General features: G+C 37.4%; 1 protein-coding gene across 1 annotated transcript in view; it reads left to right on the top strand.

Moving 5' to 3' along the window:
• The first annotated feature begins 3,949 nt into the window (after window positions 1-3,949).
• Window positions 3,950-26,057, top strand: part of enah (ENAH actin regulator) — a 111,395-nt gene continuing 89,287 nt past the window's right edge. The window contains exon 1 of the mRNA XM_077552762.1: window positions 3,950-4,325. Within this exon, the coding sequence (XP_077408888.1) occupies window positions 4,321-4,325 (5 nt within the window). The 5' untranslated portion in view covers window positions 3,950-4,320. The remainder of the gene's footprint in view (window positions 4,326-26,057) is intronic.

Raw genomic sequence — 26,057 nt, 5'->3', positions numbered from 1 at the left:
ACTGGAAGGACTACTTGAGCAAAGTGGTTCATGCATATAACTCAACAGTTCACGAATCTACTGGATTTTCACCGTTCTACCTATTATTTGGAAGAGAGCCAATTTTGCCAATTGATCTTATGTTTCCAAGAGAACTTACAAAACCACAATCTCATTAGGGTTATGCTGAAAAATGGCAAAGATCAATACAGGAAGCATACAGTATTGCTCAAGAAAACATAAGAAAGGCAAGCAAAAGAGGACATCAGTGTTATAACCAGAGAGCCTGGAGTTCAGTGCTACAACCTGGAGATCATGTACTTGTACAAAGTCTTACTGAAAGAGGAGGACCTGGTAAGATACGTGCATACTGGGAAAACAAAGTACATGTTGTCAAACAAAGAAGAGGAAAAGACAATCCAGTATATTTTGTGAAGCCACTGGGTGGAGAAGGAAGATAAAAAGTTCTTCACAGAAATCTTTTACTACAATGTCCTTATCTTGTTGATGGAAAAGGCACCAAATAAGAGAAAGAGAATCACAAGAGTCAAGTAGCAAAACAAAAACAGGAAAACAAAAGCAATGTGCAGGATGTTTCTGAGAGTTTTGAGGAAGTGGATGTTATGTGGTTGCCACGTCTAATCCAAACTACTCATCTCGACCCAAATGCTCCTGTCTTCAAGCCTAATGAAAGCAACCCTGTTGTTAAACCAAAGACTGAGACTCTTCTTCCCGAGGAACAGAGTCAGTCACGTTTGTCAGTTAAGAAATAGAAGTATGGCTTTATAACGTTTTTGTTTGAGCTATTGTTAAGATAGTGTTTATTAATGTGTTGACGTTGAAGTGAAATGAAGATATTAAGTCATTTTTCAGAAATTTATTTCTTGTGACTTATTAAGAGAAAATACTGCACATATGAGTACCGGTAATTGAGAAGAGTATATTTGCAGTAAGAAGTGAGTTTTTCTAGAGGAGCACAAGAATAGTCTGTGAATTACAGTACTAATTCTAAGCATGATATAATGTCAAGACATTCAGTAAAGTGGAATGTTAGATATGGCCATATGTGACTTAATGGCTTTGGGAGGCCTACCAATGTATCAGTTAATTAAGTCTATACACGAAAACAGAAATTATAGTAATTTATCCAGTATTCGTGCATTTGTAGTTGCCAGACGTGTAGGTATTTTTGATAAGGGAAGGTTATTTGATTGGCTAGAATGTTCAATGTTAGAAGCTAAGGTTATAGAGTACTAAATGTAAAATGTTTTGGCAACATTTTCTTTATTTTAGTGGGGGAGGGTGTGGCGCCCTGTAAATTATAATTAAAAAAATATTAAATTGACTATACCTTTAAAAAAAAAAGCTAAATTGATTATAATATGACATAATAGTATTACCATATTCATTATTGTAGCTTCAGCTCTTCGTATTTGTATAACTGTTGTTGATCACATGTTGTTGAAGATTGGGGGTGTGTTGGCAAAACCTACACTGAATCCATCTTTCTTTTACAGAAACGTGCTACTCGTGTTGTTTGCGGTTGTGTATACAGAGATTACACTAATCCATTATTTATACAACTAAAAACTTTAAGTCAATATACAAATCAAATGTAAAAAAAAAAAAAAAGGAAAGTGAGTATAAATTAAGAGGAACATACATTTTTTTCCAAACCTAAATGTAGAACAAAACAAAAATAATGATGTATTTCAACTCAAGGTGTCAGTTTGTGGAACAATCTGGATTGTAAAACAAATCCATCTCAGTCTATCTGTATTTAAAAAAATATATATATATATATATATATATATATATATATATATAAGAGCAAAACTACTGGAAAAAAATATATATAGCACAAAGACGTGCTGTTTAATTATTTTATACAATTGTTACATTGAAAGCGTCTTGACTGCTTGCTGTCATTCATTTTGTGTTGATCTTTTTTTGTGTGTTCTGTCCCCTTTCATTTATTTTTCTTTTAAAGAGTGAAAGAAAAAATTTGAATTGAATTGAAATCACTATTCCACTCCACCGGACACTTTAAAGTGCTCAATGTCTCTCTGCATCATTTGCACATTTCTCATTGTATCATAATTACTGCACTACCTTAAATTATGAGATGATTCTCTGCATCACCTATCTTGTTTGTATTTACATATTGAGCGCCATTCAATATATGTCTGTTATCAGTGTATGAGTTTTTGTATGCCTTCTGTGTATAATTTATTTAGACTGCCTTTTAAGCCAATCGCTCAATGTTTTTAAAAAAATCTCTTTATCACAGGTAAACTGATCCTCTGTTGAACTGATCCTCTGGTGAACTAAAAAAAAAATCATACATACACAGCAGACAGTCTTGAATCTTCTCAAAATTGTATTTGATTTGCACTGTTCTGCTACCTTTTTTTATTTTTTTATTTTATTTTTAAATATCTGTGTTCAATTCTTGAGCAAAGTCAGCCGTTCTGTAGAATTGCAAAACTTAATGCAAAACAATAAGATATTATACTGAATTAAAAAAGAATGGAAAAAAGCTTCCATCTCTATTAGAAACATTTTAATGGAAAGTCACCATGTACAGTATATTGAATGGCCATTGTAGTTGGCAAATAAAAATAATTCTGATTCAGCTATGGTCGTTTGCTATAAGTGCATCCTTGCAATATAAAACTGTCCACCAGAGAGAACTATTGCATTGCCTGTCTCTAGTTTCCAGTACAGTACTGTATAATCACTATTTTAATGTAAAAAAAACAAGAAACCCAGAAAAAAAAGTCCTTACAAATCCTCTCTATTAGCACCTGCATGAATATTGTAGCCTACAGTAATATTAATATCGTTTAAATGTAAATCATCATTTTAAATTGCTTTTTAAAATACAATTATATCATTGTAAAACATTATTTTTCAGTATGTGAATAAATAATAATTACGGCACTTATTTTAATTACTTATTCCATCTGTGTTTAAATGTTTTGAATCCAGGATAACTGATTTTGAGGTGGTAGTTTGATTGTGATGGAAAAGTCTGGGGTTTTGTGAATGTAGTAGTTTGAGTGGAATTTTTGCTGAAAACTCCTATGTCACAATTTGGTAAATTTAATAATTTTTCACAAATCTATACAATTGGTCAATCTATATGTGTGGGTATTATTATTATTATTATTATTAATGTATTTATTTATTTTTGTATTATTATTATTATTATTATTATTTTTTTACAAATTATTGACCAATCTAAAGTGTTGAAAATGGCTTGTTGAAAGGCCATTCCTGCATGTAATCCCCCATTTCATCAATCCAATTGAGTTCTTCTCAAAATGGAGATGGTAAGTGTTTGATTATATAAACTTGATGCAAAGAATGCTGATTTTCTTGAACTTGTGTGTTCAATTATGAGTTGTGTGTGAAAGATGACAGTAATGTTGGAGTTTGGTTCAAAGTTTGCTATCTGTGTTTACAATTTTTGAAACTTAAGTGTGTCATAGGGTAAAAAAAAATTTCAGGCACTGCATGTGTGGGTTTTTTTGTAAAGAAAAAAAGTGTTTTAGTAAAAAAGAAAAAAGAGCAGATGAGCATTGTGAATGAAGTCTACCTTCTTGATCAAATTGAAAAGAATGGAGTTTAGTGTTTTATCAATTGTGAAAGACTGTAAAACAGCGACATGCTTCTCAGTTTGGTTGTCAGGGGCAACCTGGACGTGCTTCTCGAGCCAATGCGTAACATGTTGCCTTAAGGTGCAATGGGAAATCCAGAACAAATACGCATGAGACAAAAAAATAATACGCTTGATTTGGCAGTCAAACCAGCTGGTGTGAACTTTTTAAAGCAAAAATAATTTATTAGGTGTGTTTTAGCAATATGCATTTAATTGGAAATTTCAAATTTTGTGTGTCGTAAGAGAAGGCACATAATTAATATTAGAGTTTACGGCGTGTCCCTGAACGCAGCACTTGTTACAGGGAGCTGCAGCCGACTGATATCCGAGCGGCTCCGCGCCGCATCACATCTCTTCAAGTACGTCACGAAACCCCGAGAAACACTGCGATTTTACCCCCTTCCCACTTTACTTCCATTTAGCCGTCATCAAAAGTGGAGCAGCAAAAACACCAGACCATGTAGGATTTGCCTGCTCCGGGATCTGGTTTATTTTTTTCTTTCCTTTTTTTTGTACTTTTGTCGGCTGGGTCTACAAGCCGACACTCCGCCTGTCTTCATTCACCTCCTCGCCTTGTACCCCCGAACCGTGAACTTTGGTGAAACCTACTAAGCGAGTCACACGTCGTCGAAATACCAGCCTTTCTGTGAAATAGTCGACGTGACAACACTTTCACCATGAGGTAAGAAACCCCAAGTTTGTGTTAAATAGAACAAAAATGACGAATGGGTGCCGTGCGACAACATGATGGAAGTTGGGAGCAGCCTGAAGCGCAAGGGCAGCGCAAACTAGCTAAACGTGTGGATTGTGGCAACAACGCTCCCTAAAGTTAGTATGCATGTAATTGAGATGCCAGAATATCAACACAGTGCCATGTCTGATGACCTGTTTAAAATATAATGTTATGAATAGTGCCTGTTTTGTGAACGCCGACTGCCTCGTCGAACGGCAACTTGCTTGTGCAGCATTTTGGGTTTGGAATGGCGCGTGTGCTGTTTTCTGCTGCGACTCCCACACAACACAGGAGGGATTATGATGGGTTGCCGTGTATTTGATGCAACATTAGATGGACACACAGTCGCACACATGCAGTACATAGATACAAGTCAAATGGAGTGAAATGAGCTCATCGAGAATTTTTGCTTTTCCAACAACTTAAAGGGAAATGTCCACTGAAATGTCCACGGGGGGATGTCAAATATAGAAAGAAAAGGACACGCACGCACATGTGTAGAATGTCAAAACGTTACCGTTACAATATTGTACTGTATGCTTCTGACCGCAATGACAGAAGTGTACAGTGTGAGTCTGACAATCACATAGTTATTGGTACAAATGGGATTCTCCTATATACACGATATCAGGTGTTCATTTTGAGGCAAACTGAGTTGGTTGATGCACTGTTTGTCTATGAACACGAAGGACATAATGCTGGCTGTCGTTTGAAAGGGCAACAATGATCCCAAACTGCAGGAATGTGTCTGCCCCATTTAATTTTGTTCCCTAACAACTTCAGTCCAACATGTGTGGTTTCAATTAATTTTTTTATCTGGGAGAAAATCCATTGTGAATTTGTATTAAATAAGGAGACATACAAAGTAGATGAGGCTTCTTCTGCTTTTTTTTTAAATTTTTTTTAAGAAAAGCCTTTATTGACTCCAGCTGGAAGCCAAACTGAAGTGAACAAAAGCTTTAGGCCCCATCCACACGAAAGCCAGTTTCAATGTATCCTTACAAGTTTCTTACCGCTTAAGCCGTTCGTTCACATGACGGCGCGGTTTCGGAACTTGAAACCGATCACTTTTGAAACAGAGTGGAAAGATTTCAAAACGTGCCCCGTACGCGTCCGTCTGGACACCATATGCAGGATCCTCCTCCAGTGATGACGTAATGGTCACAGCTCGATGACGACGCATTGTCGCAGATTGACGTATACGCTAATTCTCGCGTGACTGCGCGCGAACCGTCAGTCTGTCAACAACAATGGCGGATAGCAGTGTTGTAGTAGCAAATCCATGTTTTTTCTGTAGATTGCAATAAAGTTTAAAAAAAAAAGTGTCTATCTTCTTTGCTGATTCTTCTTCTACGCTTTCTGTTAACTCCCTGTGGCTCCGCTACAGCGCCACTCCAGACTTGGCATATGCATTACAGCCGTTAAACGTCCTCAGCGTCTTCTTTTGGAAACACGCAAGTCTTCAAATGCTTCTGTGTGCCGGCTTTGCTTCCGTTGGACGGGGCCTTAGTTGTTGGCTAAAAAGCAGCTTGCTGTGCACTTTCCAGCATGAAAACAACTTTATTATATTGTTCCGATCTTCTTCATACCATTTTGGATAGATGAGAATTTGAAACATATCTTTTGGAAGTGGATTTGCTGACAGCATTAAAAAACTGATGACAGCAGAGTAGAATTGGCTTCCCTCCTTGCAGATCTGTATCTAGAAGGGTGGTATTTGACTGTGTCTGTCTGTGTTTGGTGTGTAACATGTCTGTATGAATGGCAGTCTCAGCTGCCCACAGCTGACTCATGCAGGACGCTGAGCAGCAGATGGGAAGCACAGCCCCACTTAACATTTGTATAAACTCTCTCCGCTTGCTCTTCAGTTAAGTCTCTACTTAAAAACGTCCGGTGTATCATATTCAGGTCTTTTTTTGTTTTTAATCATTACTGCTACCAATATTGTACTGAGCAGCCAGGACTGAAATGCGTTTCGTTCCACAATAATTCGTTCAATTTCAGGTTTGATGATCTTTTTTAACGGCACCCTATTTTCAGAAATCTAACCTGCCTGCAATGTGTCAAGCAGCACATAATGCTGATGTCAGCTTATTGAGGCAAAAAAGATAAGCGACATCGTCAGGGTTACTGGACTGGGAAGAGTCATGGTAACAAGCCTTGACAACTGTGGACAGGCGTCGTGCCTTCCAGGCGCTGCTGTTGACACCACAGATAAAAGACAGAAGCGGAGACCTGTTTAATTGCAGCGTCGGAATGAATTCATGAGTTTGAGTTGGCCTGCGACCAGTAATGCTATAAGATCTAAAGGAGGCATTAATGAGGTCAGCCTGAGGACAATTTGGAATGAAAATACATTTATTCAATGCCTTGATTTCAGGGCTGTGAAGTTTTCGTATGAGATCTTAAACTGTGTGCCAAGAGTGGCTCTCAAAACTGTGACTGTCACCTTCGAAGTGATAACATTTTGGAAAAACACTTTATGACATTTTACCCTCAGCTGCTGTTCTGTAACCTTGTGAGATCACGCGCTAAATTTGTGTCACAGCTGAGATGACTGCTCAACTCCAGCTACATGAGCAATTTACGCATTGTTTGTGAGATTGAAATTGAGTCAGTGACTACGTTTACATGCAGGCAATATTCGTTTTAAGGTAAAAACTAGGGTCTTTCAAAGATTTGGGGTAACCCGTTTACATGCGTGAGTGGTAGTGGTGCAACGGATCACAAAAGTCACGGTTCGGATCGGCTCACGGATTTGAGTCACGGATCAGCAAAAGAAAAGATAAATAGTACTTTGCCTTTATTTTGTAAAGCGCTTTTTCCATTAACTAAAAAAAAAAATCAATTCAAAATGTCTAATATAGCCATGTAGGATTTAGGAACACAACTTTTAATTGCAATATGAGATGGAAACATTATTATTTTTACATGGTTAATGTGTAAAATAATAATATAAGTTTGGCATTTTGAGTTGAATGTTTTAGTTCTATTTCTCTTTTTTTTTTTTTTTTATAATGAAAATACCTCAAAGTGCAATTTAAGGCACTTCCCTTCTTTTAAACATGGAGAGTGAATTTCAAAGTAGCCATGGTCCAGAATATTGAAAAAGAATTAAAGTAAGCTGTCAAACTTAATTGTCAGCCGGCAGCCAGACACTCAGACAGTCGTTGGTCATGCTAACAGGTAGCCGCTAGCCACTTACGTCGGAGACTTCTGCCGTGTCATACAGTGACAGCGTAATTAATTAACAGTTTCTTAGTGTCCTAAATTAGCGATTGTACAGGTGTTCGGGATACAGTTGTGTTGATGTTGGTCGCAAGTACAATGTCAATTAACTACGATAAAGTAACGTCTAAAAGGGAAGTCAAGCTAGCCATCACGCCACGACGTGGGCGAACTTCAAAGTAAAAGTCTACTAAGGCTATTTGCTTTGCCGTCAATGTATTACTGTATTTGGTAAACTTTATTGTGAAGTTAGACTTAGCATGTATACTCCGTTGAGTATGATTTAGCTTCCTTGACATGTCAGAATGGACTGTGAATGCGCACGTTTTTGTTTTTTCAAATGTATTCAAGTTAGGCTGGCTTAACGAGTGGAAACGTAAGTTGGCTGCCGCACTTACAAGTAGTTCCTGTACACAAGAAACCATAGAATCCTTGCCAGTTGTTGAGCATGTGCAGAACACAAACCAATGTTGAGTTATAAGGAGGTACCCCGATTGTGTTTACATGACCAAATATTGGGGTTAGATAAGAGGTAACCCAGGGGTCTTATTCGGGTTTTTCAAAACCTAACAGGAAGCAAATTTAGTTTTTGCTCGTTTACATTATTATTACTACTACTACTTCTACTATTATTACTACTAACATCATGTAAATGTAGTTGCTGAGTTTCTGTGCCCATGACGTGATCAGTTGTGCTGGGCGAAGATCCAGAGCCACTTTCAAGTGATTGCAGATCACATGGAAGCACTATTATGTCATGGCAAAAGTCAGGCATGGCTGCAATTTTAGCACAGATTAGTGTTAGCTAAATGTGTGACCAGCAGTAGCTTCTGATAGGGCTGTGCAATTTATTGAAATTCAATTACAATTTCAATTATTACATTCCACAATTACAAAATCAGCATAATTGTCAAAAAAAGATTAATACTAATGTTAAGTTGTTTAAATGTATTCATTTGCACCTTTTTTATTTTATTTTAAATAACAAATTAAAAAAATGTAGTTTAATCCAAAAGGAACTTACATAATTATTGTCTTTCAAAGAATTATATTTCTCTTAATATTTTTTACGTTTAAACATTTTCTTGTTTTGGACCAAAAAATAAATTCTCGTCCTAATCGTGATTTTAATTATTACCAAAATAATCATGATTAATATTTTCTTCATAATCAAGCAGCCCTACTGTACAGTGCACACGCTGCACTCCAACTCCAAGTTTATAAATGAATATATATATAATCTGTTTGGTCCAAAAGGAATTTACGTAATTATAGTGTTTCATTTTTTTAATTGGTCTTAATATTTTTAAATGTTTAAACATAAACATTCTCTTGTTTTTTACCCCAAAATAAATAATCGTTTGAATAATCGCGATTTCAATTATTACCAAAAATAATCGTGATTATTATTTTTTCCATAATCGAGCAGCCCTAGATTCTGATAACTTTGACTAAGTTGTTGACGTGCAGATGAGGGATATATTTATTTGTCATGCCATGCGCCACACCACTGCATAAACTGGATGCTCAAAGCCAAAAGATAATCAGAGCTACGGATTGTTACCTTTTGATAAGCGGCACTGATTAATTGAGCGGTGGGGGTGGAGGCCGATATGTGTCTGCTGCGCCCCATCCACAGGTCCGCACTATAACTGATAAGTGACTGTAATTTAGTGGCTTGATGCTGCTTGCGCAAGGTAAAAAAGTATCCAAGTTGTCTTGTCTAGTCTTTTTCACTTTTGTAATCAAAGATTTGGGTATAAACTACTATGAATGCAAGATGGGTTTATTATCAAGGCTGAAGGATGTTGCTATGCTTCAGCACTTTCCTTTGAAGTTCTCAGAAAGATTCGGATCAGCTGCTTCCTCACCACCATCTGCTCCTCACACGTCGCATCTCTTCCCTCCTTTGATTCTTCCTGACAGCCCATCCCTAATCTCCCCCACATCATCCCCTTCCTTCTCTTTTCTCCAAATTGACAGATTTTCTTTGAGGCAGGATTTTAAAATGTATTAATTTTATGTCCTAGATAAATCTTATGTCTTGTGTTATTTGGCCGCTGAATGCAGAGAGACTTGTCCTAATTCTCCTATCTATCAGGTTGTTGGAGGAGGGGAAACATCTCAAACAGGTGTCCAAATCCTGTCCTCGAGGGCCACTATCCTGCATGTTTTAGCTATTTCCCTCCTCTAACACACTTGATTAAGATGACCAGGATCATTATCAGGCTTCTGCAGAGCTTGTTGATGTTGTGATCACTGGAATCAGGTCTGTTGGAGGAAGGAAACATCTAAAACAGAGGTGTCCAAAAATCTGGTCCCCGCGGGCCACTATCCTGCTTGCAGGGATGTGATTTTTCCGCTAATTCGCGGAATTCCGCTTTTTTTATCTTCCCCCCAAAAAAAAAAATTCCGATTTTTTATTTTTTTTTTATTTATTTTTTTAGTAGTTCATTGTGTATGCACATGACTCCGACAGATAACATCTTCTGCTATAACAAAGACATTTGTGGTATGCTCTAATATGAGTTACTTTTCATTTGGTCATGATACAATTATTTGTTCATGAAATTTAAACTCTTCAACATTATTTATGTGTTAACTTAGTAATCACATTAGTTAGATATGATGATATTCTCAGTGATAGTTTTTAAAAGCAAAGGCAGTCCAATGTTTTTGAATGTGACTGATTTTGAGTTGACTAAAACTGCCATTTTATATGGGATAGTTCAATATACATTGAAAATTTATGCTGTTTTGTCTATTTCTTTGTCATGTGAGTGCATTGAAAGTACTTAAAAACACGGAAAACCCATGAGCTCCGGGGGGCTTCGCCCTCCTTGTCCCCCCCTGGACCTAGCTGGGTGCCAGCGGCCCCCAGACTCCCGGCTAAATTTTCAGATAATTTCACTTAGGTCAAATCACATCCCTGTGCTTGTATTAGATATTTCCTTGAACACACCTGATTAAGATGATCAGGGTCATTATCAGGCTTCTGCAGAGCTTGCTGATGTTGTGATAATTGGAATCAGGTGTGTTGGAATAAGGGAACATCTATAACAAAGGTGTCCAAATCAGGCCCCCGAGGGTCACCATCCTGTGTTTGATATTTACCTCCTCCAACACACCTGCTTCAAATGATCAGGATCATGATCAGGCTTCTGCAGAGTTTGCTGATGATGTGATCATTGGAATCTGGTGTCGTGGAGGAAGGGAAACATCTAAAACAAAGGTGTCCAAATCCGGTCATCGAGGGCCACCATCCTGTGTTTGATATTTATCTCCTCCTCCAATGATCAGGATCGTGATCCGGCTTCTGCAGAGCTTGCTTATGATGCCATCATTGGAGTCAGGTGTGTTTGAGGAGGGGCACATCTAAAACATGCAGGATAGTGGCCTTCGAGTATTGGACTTGCCCATTCCTGTTTTAGGTGAAACCTTTCTGTTATAAAGTTAAGGTTTTCCTATTAATATATATATATATATATATATATATATATATATATATATATATATATATATATATATATATATATATATATATATATATATATATATATAGATGTCATATGGTCTTGTACTTTCTTAAAATAGTAAAAACTGCTGAGGGAGATTTGTCCGAGTGGCATGCTGCATGCTGTCGGTTAGGACTCATTTGTTGCATGGTCAGATTGACTTGACTTCCGGAAGTGTTGTTGTCTTTTACTTTTCACACTCACAAGCATCCTAGCCCCTATTAAGACCTAATCAGTGTGACAAGAATCTGTTCTTCAGCTAACTCCAAGTGATGAAACACTCTGTACATTTTTTTGTAGTTATTATCACGAATAATTAGTGTTTTTGTTTTGTCGTTGTCGAACCATCGGCCATGTGGTAACAATAGCGTCAGTGTGACTGCAGCACTGATAGAAACAGATGTTTACAAAGCTCTAAATATTTCCTACAATTTATGTGTGATTGACAGAATGGTTGTTTGTTTAACCTGCAAGATAGTCTCCTCGCCATCCTGCGTCTTTAGTAAGTTCCTGCCACTGACATCACATAGTGAAAATGAGAGGACGGAATGCTGTGAACTTGCAGTTGGGTGTCTCGACAAAGCCTGGGGTAACTTGGAAACATAAAAGTCGCAGAGGCTTGCCTTCTCCATGGAGTGAGAGACAGAATTAGTGGCTGTCAGGTTGTAAACATTGACACCTTAACATACTGTATTTTTAACACTCATCAGCTAGCATGATATGAAAACATGATAAAAAAAAAAAACTTGGCTGTCCTGATATGACTTTCCATGTAGATTAGCATTTTCTAATAGAAATAGTTAGGAGCAAGACAAACTAGTACTGCTGCTATAGAAAGGAATAGTGTTGCAACAAACTCACCAGTACACATTGGACATATTACACATCCTGTTTGCTCAAAACCAACACAGAGCTTTGCGTCTGTATGGATTTTACTTGCCCAAAGGAGTGATGTAAACCCAAAACATCATGACCTGACCAGCTTAAGAAACCTGTGCTGGCTGTATTGATCCTGGAGACATTGAGGACAACTGCTAATTTGTCTGTCTGTCATAACATTGAAGGGATTTTCTTTTCATGCTTCGAACATTCATCCGGCAAACTGCATACATGAACCAGTAAAGAGACAATATCCCATGAGATGAGATGTCTCACGAGATTGAGTCCACAAGAACGTGATGAGACGAGATTTTTGCAAAAATTTGTAATATAAAAAATGTCTCACATAAATGTTCCAGTTTTCAAAATGTTTTCCTTTTATTTTATTTTTTTTTTAGCAGACTGCAAAGAAATATACGATCTAGCTCGAAAGCACAAATAAACACAAACAGGAGAGTCACTTTTGTTTTTGGCTGCAAATAACAAAGGCCCTGGCCTCTGTTTATTTTCAAACTAATAAATAAACAACATTATTATTATTGTAGCCACTGTAAAATGTTCAGCAAAACACTACCTTAACTTGGATAACAAGTAAGTTTAATTATTTGATGTTTACTGAACTGTGTTTCACCCCATATCGGGAATGTACGCCGACACGTTAACGCATCAACCTAAGGAAAGGTTGTCCGTTTTCGTTTAAAATAACTTACTTTAACCTCCAGCATGCCTCACTGTACACTGATCAACGACAGAACCCAGGGGTTTCTTTGGGACCAATTTTAAATCCATCCATTTGCACTGTACTAGCTGCTAGCTAGCATTAATTTAACATGGGTATTTTTGTATTTTATCTCCTTTGCTAGGACAGCGTAAGAACACAGAGTAAACAATAAGCCATGGCTTCTACCCGTCAGCCCTTCTTTCAGATGTCAATGTTGCAAATTATATGATGTGATCGATGTAACCTGTAATAATGTGTCCGAAAGGAAAAAAAAGAATAAAACCAAAACAAAAGGCGTTAATACACTGCCTAGCTGGGCTTTATTGACTCACTGCTTAACAGCTGAATGAATTCAATGCTCATTTGAACCTAACGTGGTTTCACATATGACGTGCATTCCTTACATATGTACTGCAGTAGCCTTCACAAGTTCTGTGGGCGCTGTGAAGGTAACAAAGAAAAGGGGCAATGGTGCGGCAAGGAGGAAATGACACCAAGATACACACGGTTGTTGACTTGAATCTGTTCGTTTTTTAACAGCCAACTCGTTTCTATATTCAAGTCGCATTTTATTTATGTATAGCATTTTTTAATGTGTCCTATACAGTTGTGCTTGACAGTTTACATACCACTGAGGTATGTAAATCTTTTAACACAACTGCAAATGTACAAATGCTAAGCTAGAGCAGGGGTGTCAAACTCATATTAGCTCAGGGGCCACATGGAGGAAAATATATTACCAAGAGGGCCGGATCGGCAAAATCATGGTATATAACTTTTAACCAATCGGTGTCAATTATACACAGAATTTCAATGTTTGTGGGTTTATCCTAAATTACGGGGCTCAACACAAATGGAAGTGGAACGGGGCAACAATTTGCGTGAGTTCCAGATGTGTTGTATCTACCTGTTTTGCATATCTATTGTTTCCAGAATGCATTATGTGGCGCAGTTGATGAAGTTATAAGGATGTTAATCCTTGTCATATGTGTTTATGTTAACAGTAATTTGTGTCTTATTTAACATGATTATGTCGGTGTATGATGTTATTTTTAATTGTTTTTAAACAAACAGTAACTTTAGGATGTGTGTAAAATGATAACATCCAGGGCAATTCCATGTACAAGTTGCCTCGCTCATCTGAGGATTGATTGTGAAATGACCAATTTATATGTTTTGATTGTGTCCGGCTGATTAATTGGTCCAACATTCCAATTTTTTTTTAACTTTACACAATCATCTCTTTACGGGTCTCATCCAGCCCGCGGGCCGTATGTTTGATAGCATTGCCCTAGAGTGTGTAAACTTTCAAGCACAACTGTATAGAATGTTGAGTTGAGTTGACGTGAGAATAATGTAGCCCGAAAAAAAAGTCAAGGTGTATGCAAAAGTGCTGAATGTTCAGACGTGTATCAACAATCATTCAAATTCTCTCGTTAATTCAAGTCTGTTGGTATCTCAGAAAATCATTTTCGAATTGATTTTAGTCCAAACAAGACATGCGCCACTGCCCTGTTGCAGTTTCGACAAGCACTGTGTGTGTGTGTGTGTACTGAATAATTCATTTTGGTTGGCTAAGGGAGCATTTTGCACCCAGCTCACGGCAGCTTATGGGTTGACTTGAATTTTCTGCATAGATTTGGCTTTTCATTGCAGATTTATGGAAGGAGGGGGAGGAGGAGGAAGATCATATATTTACTTGTGAAAACTGGTTTATCTTTGATTTGTTTGCCAGTTGGCCAGCAGATTATAACGCGCTTTACCGCCTCCTTAGAGGAAAAGACACTCGGGATATGCTTTACTTTACCGTACAGATCATTGATCGTATCTCACTATCCTTTCTTCTGTTTTTTTTCTTCGACTCTAACTTCTTCTACGAAAAAGAAGAAAATGAGACCCTAATGAAACTTTTAGAGGTCTGCAGCACAATGCTTTCTCTCTGTCTACTAGCAGCTTTTGAGCAGCAGCTGTGAACCCGTGAACTGCCAGGTTACCACACTTTGACACTTGAGAAGGTGTACACACAGTTGGGTGTTTGTTAGTTGTTAGTTTTTCCAATGGACTCACCCCATCTCTACTTACTTTACACAACTCCTTTTCCCCCCTTCTCCTGACGTTTTATCTCAAAAGGAACCCTGACTGTAATGACAAGTTTGCTCTATATTATTTATTTGGTTGTTGCCAACCCTAACAATGAGATTCAGTTTTCAAAAACCATTTCCAGTTTAATACATTTTGTAGAAACGTTTTTGGGACATACGCCGCCATTGTTATTTACGTCGCAACGCACTCAGTGTGTAGTGACGTAGAATGGCGGCTCGCTCTCTGCAATGTGAAACGCCTATAAAGAAAGCAAGGTAAACCTCGTAGCGTTCCTGAAGAAACAACATGCGATCGGGAGAGTCACCCTCCCCCACGTGTGCTCTTGTCATTCACCAGACGCATTCAAGAGTTTTGATCATCCCTTTAGGAAAGCTACAGAGGCTTACCTTGCCTTCTTTATAATTGGCGTTTCACATTTTACGTCACTGCGCACTGAACGCAATGAATGCGTTGCAATGTAAATAACAATGGCGGCGTACATCCAAATAAAGTTTCTACAAAATTTATTAAACTGGAAATGATTTTTGAAAAAATGAATCTCATAGTTATCTTAGTAACAACCAAATGAATAATATAGAGCAAACTTGTCATTACAGTCGGGGTTCTTTTTAACTGCCGTAAACATTTGACAGAAAACTTTAAATGCAGGTTGACTTGAAGGCAGTATTATTTAGCTTTCGCCTGTGTTTTTGCTATGTGAGTGAGTGTTGTAGCCGCACATGTAACCTCGGACAGCAGATGTCATTGCATGGAAGAGGCTCGCATGGCAGGCGTAATGCCTTCTACATCCTAATGCCCAAACCCTGCCAGCCAGGCTTTGTGTGTTGGTGTATGTTTTAGAGGGAGCTGTGTGATAATCCAGTCCAAACTAGATGCTCTCAGCTTCCTCTTGCATTCACTGCCATCCCCTCAATCCAGGAATGACTGCCAACAAATGAAAAGCATGTTGCCTTTTTTATTTATTGGTTTATTTTGTTTAAACACAACTTGCCTGCCTAAGCCTGTCTGAATCCAGTGCTTCAATTACAGTTCCATGATTTGTTTTGTGAACTATGTAGAATGACTTTTTGGATAATTATGCGCTCATCTATGTGGAAGGTTTTCCTTTAAAAGCTAAATCATGTGTTCGACATAACACGATTGCCTTTTTTTTTAAACCAAATCTTCTTGAGGTGTCAATTTGGAAGGTTACTGTGATGTTTTCTTGTCGGTGCCATTTAAATGAATCAGGGTTTGGCACGTGTATATGTGAGCACTAAAACAGGTGGCTGCTCTGTTTGTCCATCTGTCTGCTCTTGTCCCCAGCAGCTGTCTCTGCCTGTTGTTTTTACTCAGGTCGAGACTCACAAACTACCTTCTGTAGTCTCTGTCAGTATCTTCGTACATACTCATTTGTTCCTAGCTAGTAACAGTTTTGCCCTTCACTAAAGTAGTTACACAGTAAATTTGACTCTATTTAGAGTGTGACCAAATAGACTCGGTTTTAGAGTAATATTTACATTTGGAAGAGAGTAAAATAAAGAATTGGAAAAAATAAAAGTCACTCAGGGTTGAGGAACAAACTCACAACCTTCAGCTTGGGAGACAGCTGATCTACTCCATGAGTCACGCAGCTCTTGCTGTGCAACTGGAATCTTCTTCACTCCAAATGCAAAAACGATAGTTTTGAGACCAAAAACATCGTGGAGGTAAGCAAACAGTAGAAGGGGCATAGCTCAGGTGGTAGTGTGGCCGTCTCCCAAGTTGAAGGTCAGGATTTTGTTCCTCAACCCTTGAGTGACAACACCCCCCCCCCCCCTCAATTCTTTATTTTACTCTCTTCCAAGTGTAAATATTAGCCTACTCTAAAATAGGCGGTGGGCCGAGGGCCGATTTTTGTGCATTTGAACGATCCCAACCAAAATCGTTGGCATTCTTATCTCTTGCACATTTTGTATTGATTGGTAACTTTTTGTGGGTTACCGGCTCCGGCGAACTGAGCAAGCAGCTATGCTCGGGGTTCGTCATACATGACGTAGTTGTGGTTATTGTCCAATGGCACGCTTCAAAATGCGCCCTCTTGGTTTGTTTTTCTGGGTTTAGATAGCGCCTTGACAACCTGTAATGTTTAAGCGCTGTCGTAGTTTAGACCTTATATCTAAATATTACGACACACATCGACACATTTATTGCTAAAATAACACTTTTGTACATCAGTTTTAGAAAGATTAAATGCGTCAACGTCGTTAAAGTTCGTCTTTAAACTTGACTGGGAATAGTCCTTATTGTCACTTCTTTTGAAAAGTCATGCCTTCTTAAAATTTAAGGCTTCTCTAACATTATTGTCTAAATGTCATTGCAAACTGCACATAATAAATATGACAGACTTCCCACATTTGATATCCAAAGTGTGTTTTTTTCCGCTTGAACAAACAAGAAAAGAAAAAAATCCTACACAATTACACGCCCACATTTGTTGAAACTGTTTTCTAGCTAACAACACAGAAATGGACTGCTGTATAAATTTGGTGTTTCTGTGGACAGGCCAATTGTTACAAGTAGCAGAAGAGGCTTTGCATAACCTTAAAAACAAAGTTAGTTACATGTTATGTGGATAGCTTGTTTACCTAGAGACTGAAAATAAAAATTAGCTTTGACTAATATATATGTTCAAGCACTGTCCCATTATAAGTTATATGTAGACGTTAAATTTTAGGAATCTGCTGCATTTTCAGCCAACAGCAGCTATCACAGAGACTGCTACATGCACTTTGCCAACATCCAAACATAAAATGAGCTCAGAGAAGAAAAAAAGCACTTTTCCTTGCATACGCACATTTAGTTTACCAACTATCAGCAGCCTTGAATGTAAGCCTGTTCCTGCCCCTGAGAAGATGGCTGGATAGAATCGAATAAAATAAAATAGCCTTTATTGTCATTGTAACATTAAGATACGAGATTGTGTTGCTCCCTCATGCAAAATTAAAACAATTATCAACACACAGTATGGAATAAATGATAGTATATACAGATTAAAAGGGTAGATTAAAAAAATACACATTGTGATACTAAAGCACCCAGTAATGTAAACTGCATAATGAAAATTTGTCATTTAAATAATCAAGATGAGTATGAGTTGAACAGCTCTTTGATAAAAACTGTTTCTGAATCAGTTTGTTCTTGATTTTAGTGACCTGTAACACCTGCCCGAGGGTAACAGGTCAAAGAGATGGTGACCTGGGTGAAAAGAGTCCTTAATAATGTTCTGATCTCTACTGAGGCAGAGGGAGTGGCAGATATCCAGAAGAAAGGGCAGAGAGCAGCCGATGATCTTCTCTGCTGTCCTTTTATATTCTCTGCAACCGCTTCCTCTCCGCCTCAGTACAGCTGGGGTACCACACTGTTGTCTGCACGTTTAATGAAATTTACAACTGATTTGGGGAAAATGTGCAATAATCACGAGTGCCAACAAACAAAATCAGATTCAGAAAAAAATAAACCTCAAAACATAAACGATCCAGGTCTTCCCTCACCAGGGATCAATTATCTCAAAAACTAAAGCAGATACGTCACCTCGGCCCACCGCCTAAAACTGAGTCTATTTGGTCACACTCAAATTTACTCTACAGAATTTACAGTGTATTTCACTGAACAGTGAATGTTTGCGAATATAGCGAATTTGCGGTGTTAGGGTTTGTAAAAGGTTGCAAAGCCATTTGTTTGCATTATGAAGTAAAAAAAAAAAAAGCCCATCCAAATTGTCTTTAATATCTAATTTTTTTTAAAAGTCAAATAAAGGGTTCCTAATATGATAACTTTTTATTTGGCTGTTAGTCAGCAGAGGTTCAAATCAAGTAAACAAAATATTTTTTTCTTGACAGAAGCAATTCCAAAAATGTAGCCAATACTGATCAGCTGAAAAATCACATGATCTGCCCCGATTTCTGATCACATAATCGGATTGGGACAACTCCTCTACATGTCCCAAACAGTTTTTCTTGTCACAACATGTTCAATTAGCTACGTTCGCAAGCATTCAGTAAGATACCAGCTTTAGGTAGTGTTGTCTTCGGGTTTTCATTCATGTCACATATGCAGTACATATTTCACAGCAGTGACTAATGAACAGCTTGAAGAAAGGACACCTAGCTCCTTTTCTTGGAGAAATGTTCCCTATCTGGGGATAGAAAACTGTCATGTATCTTTTTGTTTCTGATGGCAAGGTATTGTGGTTCTCTTGTAGTATTGTGGACACAAGTTTTCAGTGTTGGTGGAATTCAAGTGTAATCGTTGTTAATTGACATCAACATCAACATCAAAGTATTCTTTTTTCCATATACTGTACGATAATGTATGGATATTGGTTTCTGTGTAAGACAATCATACAATATAACTCTCTAAATATCAGGCTGGTAATCTCTGTATGTGTTTTAGTGTTAGCGACCTGAAGCAAGCAATGTCTGTTCTTTTGAGTTTGCCAAGTCTGCTTTTATCAGCTGAAGATAAAGAGAACTTCACTCAGGCTGAACATCTTATCACGCTCTTGTTTCCTTCCCCTCAGCTTTATACTCTCCATCCCATGTTTCTTTGTGTTCTGTCCCCATTTCTTTTTTTCTTTTTACATTAGTATTCCCATCAAATTACAGAGATTAAATGCGTCTGAGTCATTCAGGACTTGGGGAGATAAAGTGTAGCTTGTTCTATTCAGCTGCTGTCGCGCTTCCCCTCTAGAATACACAAGCAGGTTTTAGCCGTTTAATTGCTCTTTAAATTCTCTAACTGCAGCTGGCTGTTAAGATTGATGCATGACGAGTTCCTTATCATTCGACTCTCCATTCTCTATTAAACTTGCTGGTGTTCAAGTAGGAAATAAATCCACTACACCACTCCAGATGCTTGCAACTGAAAAGTCTATTTAAAATTGTGTACATTTTGTTTGACCTTGAAAATTAGTGTCTAAGTGAAACTTGGTTTGTTTTTATTTTGTTATCATCAATGGCAGTTATTATCTAAAGACAGCCATCTCAAGGCACAACATATCGCTGGCATCGGGTAGAATCCTCACAAAATCAACACTTCCATAACACTATTTTCATTTTATTGGTTAAATTATTTAGAAAAAAATACAGCCACCAATAGTATGACTATTTTATGGCTTATTTCCTATATACGTAGACATCAATTACATTACTAAGAATTCACACTATTACACACAAGGACTGAATGATTTTGGCATCTAATCTAATTGTACATTTTTTTCCACCTCTTTCCCTTTAACTCATGTATTTTTTTTAATGAGCGCAAATAAGCAGATTCGCTTTGCACTTTGTGGGTCAAAATTCACATTTTGCACCTCATTCGAACACATTGAAACACAAAACTGCCTTTTTAACATAAGTAATGCTAAATTTAAGCTTAAATTTGTGTCTTTGAAATTGCTTGTAGACAATACACTACAGTTTACTGCTATTCACAAAGTGAATTTAAGAAAGAAAAACAGATGATTATACAAAAGAAGAAAACCAATTGATTGTTCATTATCTGTTAAGTAAAACTAAAGTTTATCTGTTAAGCCTACATGGGTATTCTATATCTACTGTATAATTTTCAATAGTTGGATGCTGACATCGAAGATAGTAAAAATAAGAAAAGGCACTGTGCTAACAAAATCATCAACAGTAGTATTGTTTTTTTTTTAAATATTTAGTCATCACAAACCTTTGTTTTGCTTAACTAGTGCATAAAATTAATAAATTGATCTACAAAATCTAAATGAGGTATGCATCTGGAAAGAAAAAAAAGAAAAAAACCTTACAGATTAGGAGGAACATTTTTTTGCACCGTAGTGTATTGTAATGAGCTGGATTGTGGTGTTGAATTGTTATGTGTTGCTGTTAAAGCACTCGTTATCAAATAGGGGACCAAGTGTGATGCTAGAGGGGCACGTGTGACCCCAGGCAAATTTTGGCCATACTAGAAGAAAGTGTAATTGTACCAACTCAGTGGCCTTGTGGTAGAGTGTGCGCCCTGAGACTGGGAGGTTGTGGGTTCAATCTCCGGCCGGGTCATACCAAAGACTATAAAAATGGGACCCATTGCATCCCTGCTTGACACTCAGTATAAAAGGGTTGGAATTGGGGGATTAGATCACCATGTGATTCCCGAGCGCAAACATTGCTGCTCACCGCTCCCTCAGGGGATGGGTCAAATGCAGAGAACGAATTTCGCCCCCACTTAGTTGGGTGCGACAATCAGTGGAATTTACCTTTACCTTTACATGCTCTCCAATAGGTGTCACTCTCCTTGTCGGAGTGTGCAAAGAGCAGAGGTGTACCTAGAACAATTTTATAGACAAAAATGATATTTATTTATAGTTGCAATTTACAACGAGTTGCCTATAAATCCATAGTAACGTTATAATATGTTACAACGTTACATTAAACACTCACAAGCTGCTAATGCTAGCTTCCAGACACGACTGTCCCAATGTCAGAAATGGAATCAGGCATCAGCCCCAACATGCTTAAGTATTTTTGGTGAACTACGTAACTTTTAAACTATGTTGCTAACAGTAGTATGTAGTAAGTATGACCTGGATTATATTTATCACTGCTGCCTATGTGCGTCACAGACAGGCAGATGGCCAACAGTAGCAGCAGGAGATGGGGCAGTTTTGAGAGACAAACCTTGTTTGAGTAAAAAAAAGAAGAAGAAAAAGACAACGTTGACTACTAAATTAATTGCCGATGATTTTGTTTGGCGATGTAGTTGAGACTTAGTCGACTATACTTGTCAGTCCCAAATTTATGAATATGAACAGGTAGAGATGGAGGAACAGAGAGGGGCTCGGTGCATTGTTCATCCCTGGCAATTACTGTAGGCCCATGGCATCTTAATAAAGGATTATCACAGACTAAAGTTTTAAGCCTGTTTTTAAATCCTGATAGAGTGCCTTTTCTTCTTTAAACAAGGAATGACACTGACATAGAGTACTGTATGCTTACCAGCTGAATGCAGTTACAGTATATATCCGTAATTTGTAAACAGCCCAATGTTCTTTTGTACCATTGATGGTGTTGCAGGCTGCATGGTGGCTTTTCTTGTGTCTCTTTGGCAGCCAGATAATTTTAATAAAATGGAGGTAGAGATGTGATTTATGGAGTAGATTGCAAAAGTCAGATTAATCTTTGAATACACTTTGATGCCTCTGGCTATAGTTGATGTATTACCAAATGTTGCAGCGACTCACCATACATACACGGACAACGGGTCTCGCTGATTTACTGGAATCTGGTAAAAAAAAAAATAATAATAATAATTAAAAAATATATATGTTGTCTTCAGTTAATTATAGGGTTTCCAATTGTAATTGGAATTTTGAAGGGTAGAAATCAGGCATGGACAGTATTTTTTATTTTTTTTATTTAATGTGCAAATTAGTGCCCAAGTGGTGTTAATTTAAAACATTTCTGGCCATCCATCTATCTGGGATTACTGTCCTTTTTTTCTGGGATTTTTCTCTTTATTTATAAAATACATATATTCATGACACCACACAATAAAAACAAAACATTAATAGAATTTAAAAAAACAAAACAAATATTTAGTTGCCAAGTAAACACCATTGAAAATAACTAGTTATATTACCACTTTTAAAAGAATGTAGTTAAATGCAAAGGATTAAAATGAAAGTACAGTGCCTCAGCTAACATTTATCCAGTTAAAGTTAGGGCTGCTTGATTATGAAGAAAATATTAATCACGTACTGTATATTTGGGTAATAATTGAAATCCTGATTAGGACGATCGTTTGTTCTATTATATTTATTATGGTACAAAACAAAATGTTTAAACCTAAAAAATTATTAAGATTAAGACAAATAAAAATTGAAACACTAATTATGCAAGTTCCTTTTGGATTAAACTAAATTTATTAAATTAGTTATTTAAAAATTTAAAAAGGTACAAATGTATAAATTTAACTCTTTGACTGCCAAAAACATTAAATACCGTTTAGTAAAATCCTACGGAGAAGCGCCAAAGACGTTAACCAAGTTTTTTTTTTGGAAACGGGTGGAGGAAAGCCTTGGCCAGCTGTGCTGAAAGTATCAAGCAGATCTAGTTAGTATAATGACTATTTTTGGCCCCTAGATGGCAGCGATGACTCTCTTTGGACAAGATCGGGTAGGCGTCAGTAGTAGAAGACGTGAGGCGGAGCTAGAGTGTTGAGGGGACAATGGCTGAGAGAGTGAAAATGGCGACCGGTGGCAAGCAGCTCACGCTTGATAGTTTTTTTCAAAGAAGAGAAGTATCAACCAGTGCTAAAGAGCACATTGATGACGACGATGATGATGATGGTGACTCCGAGGTTGACGCCGAAGTTGGAAGCGTTGACGCAGCGGCTATGATCACGTCATAAAGTCTCACCGACTAGCGATGCTAACGCCGGAAAACGCTTGATTTCTCCGTATTTTGTTTCAAAACAGAGCATTTGGGTGAAACTAACCATTTTCTATTGTTGATTACTGAAAAACGGAATAAGGTAGAAACAAACTTTTTTTTCTGATGAAAGATGAGAGTCCAATCTTTCATTTGGTAGTATGTGTGTAGTCCAAACACAAAATTTTCTGTGGACCTTGAAAGATCAGTCAAAATGCTTAAATCGGCTGGCACCCACGGCATCCCTTTTCTGAAAACGTCTGGCAGTCAAAGAGTTAAACAAGTCAAAATTTGTATTAACCTTTTTTTTTTTTTTTTTTTACATTTATGCTGATTTTGTCATTGTGGAGTGTAATAATTAAAATTGTAATTGAATTTCGTTTAATTCCACAGCCCTAGTTAAAGTACTAATACATGAATTGTTTCAGAGGTTAAGTTTTAGAAACACAAGGTCTTCAGCTTGTTCTGGGATGTGTCAGTCTGAACATTAGGGACAATCATATTACTTAACCGAGGGGGGGAAACATTACAGTATTCTCTCAGTAGCGAAGGGGGAAATTATGATTTGACTCTTTATTGAATATATAAACACAAAGAAAACACATTACAAGTCTAAAATATAAATTGAAGTAAAAAAGAAAACAAGAATAGGAAGAAAGAAAAGAGTTTATATGTTGTATTTGATGATAGATAGACTACAGATGGAAATTCTTTCTTCTAAATATTATGCAACTGACTTGATATTTTAAAAGGATAGAATAAGGAAAAGATCCGCTGCTTGTACCACATGGAGGAACATCGGCTGTAGACATGGGACAAGGATGCTAAACTTGATCAGTCAGACGTTTTGTATTGCCTTGTGTAGAACTAGCGGTAGAGAACCTTAAAAACAATCCAGGATAGCAACTGCACCCATGTGTACAATTGTCTGCTTTCATCAAGAAGGGAAACCCTGAATTAGATACTCTGCCAAGTTCATACTCCCCTCTCATTTGTAATGTGGAGTTAATGGTCAGGTTATTTTGTGTGACCAATAAGTTTCCCATTTTTGTTCAACCACTTAAACAAAAACATTCTGGTAGTCAGATGCCAAATTGAGACCCTGGTTGCCATTTGGTTTCATGACAAACTGTTGTGCTCCTTGGATGGATGTTTCATTGGTGTGACCGTGATTACTGAAGAATATTCCTACAAGCTCTTACTTACATTAGTGTAACTCAAGGTGATTACTCGAGCCACCAATGGAATAATCACTAGGATGTATAAAGATTAGTTTGTGACAGCCCTACATCAAGCACCACAAAACAGACCTTAAGGTGGCGTCTTTTGAAAGATTATGATGTACAGTAAATATCACATAACTTCCTTTTGAAAACCCACATGATCGAAACGTGTGGCCTAGAATGAAAATGTGTTTGGCATTCCTTTCATACAGCTAATACTTTCTTAGATTTTAGCTTACCGCCTGACATCCTGTGTCTGTAATTTGTTTAGCAAACTAGATAGCAATTGAAAATTCAGCGAGTGCTTCTTGGAAGTCTAAATAAGACACCTGTACATTCCCTAACGGCCCCCTCAAAGATTCCATTTCCACAGGCTCAGCTCAAAGTGTATGTAGGGGAAGCAGAGGCAGCATATAAAAATCAAAACATTTTACAAATTGCTCCCCTCTCTTCTTTAGAGTAATTTGAACGCTGTAAGATACTTGTCAACAGGGGTGGGGGTGTTTTATTAGCTTCCCTAGTGAGACAGCATAAGCATGCCCCTGTCCTCCTCAATCAACCTGTAAGCTTCACAAAACTGTGTTCAGAATGACTTTAGTCTGGGCTGACCTTAATTTTGAGCCACAAGGTTAAAGATATTTTCTCTTTTGAGATAAGAGGGAAGAAACCAATCATTGTACACTGCTGCTGCTGTGATAGCCTGCCAGCTTTATCAAGTTGACATGAGTATGCCGAATATTGGAATTACAATCATGCCACAGGCTGCTGAACATCCCCCCGTCACGGATCAGGAACTTACTGTCACTTTCCCATCTAATTAAAAAGCTGAGGTTCTGGAAACATTAAAAATATCACAAGTGAATTATTTGGCTTTTGTTGAACTAGGGCATGTGCTAGGGGCGGTTTATGTAATCCCATTTTCAAATGAAGACAGTTTGTTTACAAAACAAATGTGCAATATACTAACAGTATCTTTTCTTCCTTTCATCGCAGTTCTCAAAATTGTAAATTAGTGTTGGGCGGTATTTAAATTTTGACAACATTTTACCGTCTCCTCATTACATTATAATTAATATCAAATTATTAAATCCTTATGCGCTGCAGCTTTTTTTTAAATGATGGTATTGAAAGTGACAACATTGCAATTTTTAGGCACCGCAGGATAACGTATTACCGTAATACCGTCCAACCCTATTGTAAATTGTGCTTTTTGCTTTCCCCACATTTGATTTAGGAAATAAATTATTAGAAAATAAAATAAAAATACAGAAAAAGATAAAACATTTAACATGTGATTAAAGTGTATACTTTTTAATTGTAGAGGTCATGCGTTTACCATTTAGGAATTATAGGCATTTTATGTAGATTGGTCATTTGACATAAAGGAAATCTTTTAATAGTAGGATCAAAAGCATTTGCAGTCAATGCATGCTTTACGTCTGGTGCTCTTGGGCTTTACAAATTTCTTTTTGAGTTTCCTTCCAGGAGATGTTTGTTAGGCTTTTACCGCAGCCACCTTTCATTTCCACCTCATGAACTGATTTTTCTGCTTTCACTTTTATCGTCAGTTAGTAAAAAGTAAGCTTGATTGGCTT

The sequence above is a fragment of the Vanacampus margaritifer genome, chromosome 19 (genome assembly GCF_051991255.1).
Source record: "Vanacampus margaritifer isolate UIUO_Vmar chromosome 19, RoL_Vmar_1.0, whole genome shotgun sequence".
NCBI classification, from domain to species: Eukaryota; Metazoa; Chordata; class Actinopteri; order Syngnathiformes; family Syngnathidae; genus Vanacampus; species Vanacampus margaritifer.
The sequence above is the reverse complement of the archived record's forward strand: the minus strand, read 5'-3'. Positions and strand labels throughout refer to the sequence as shown.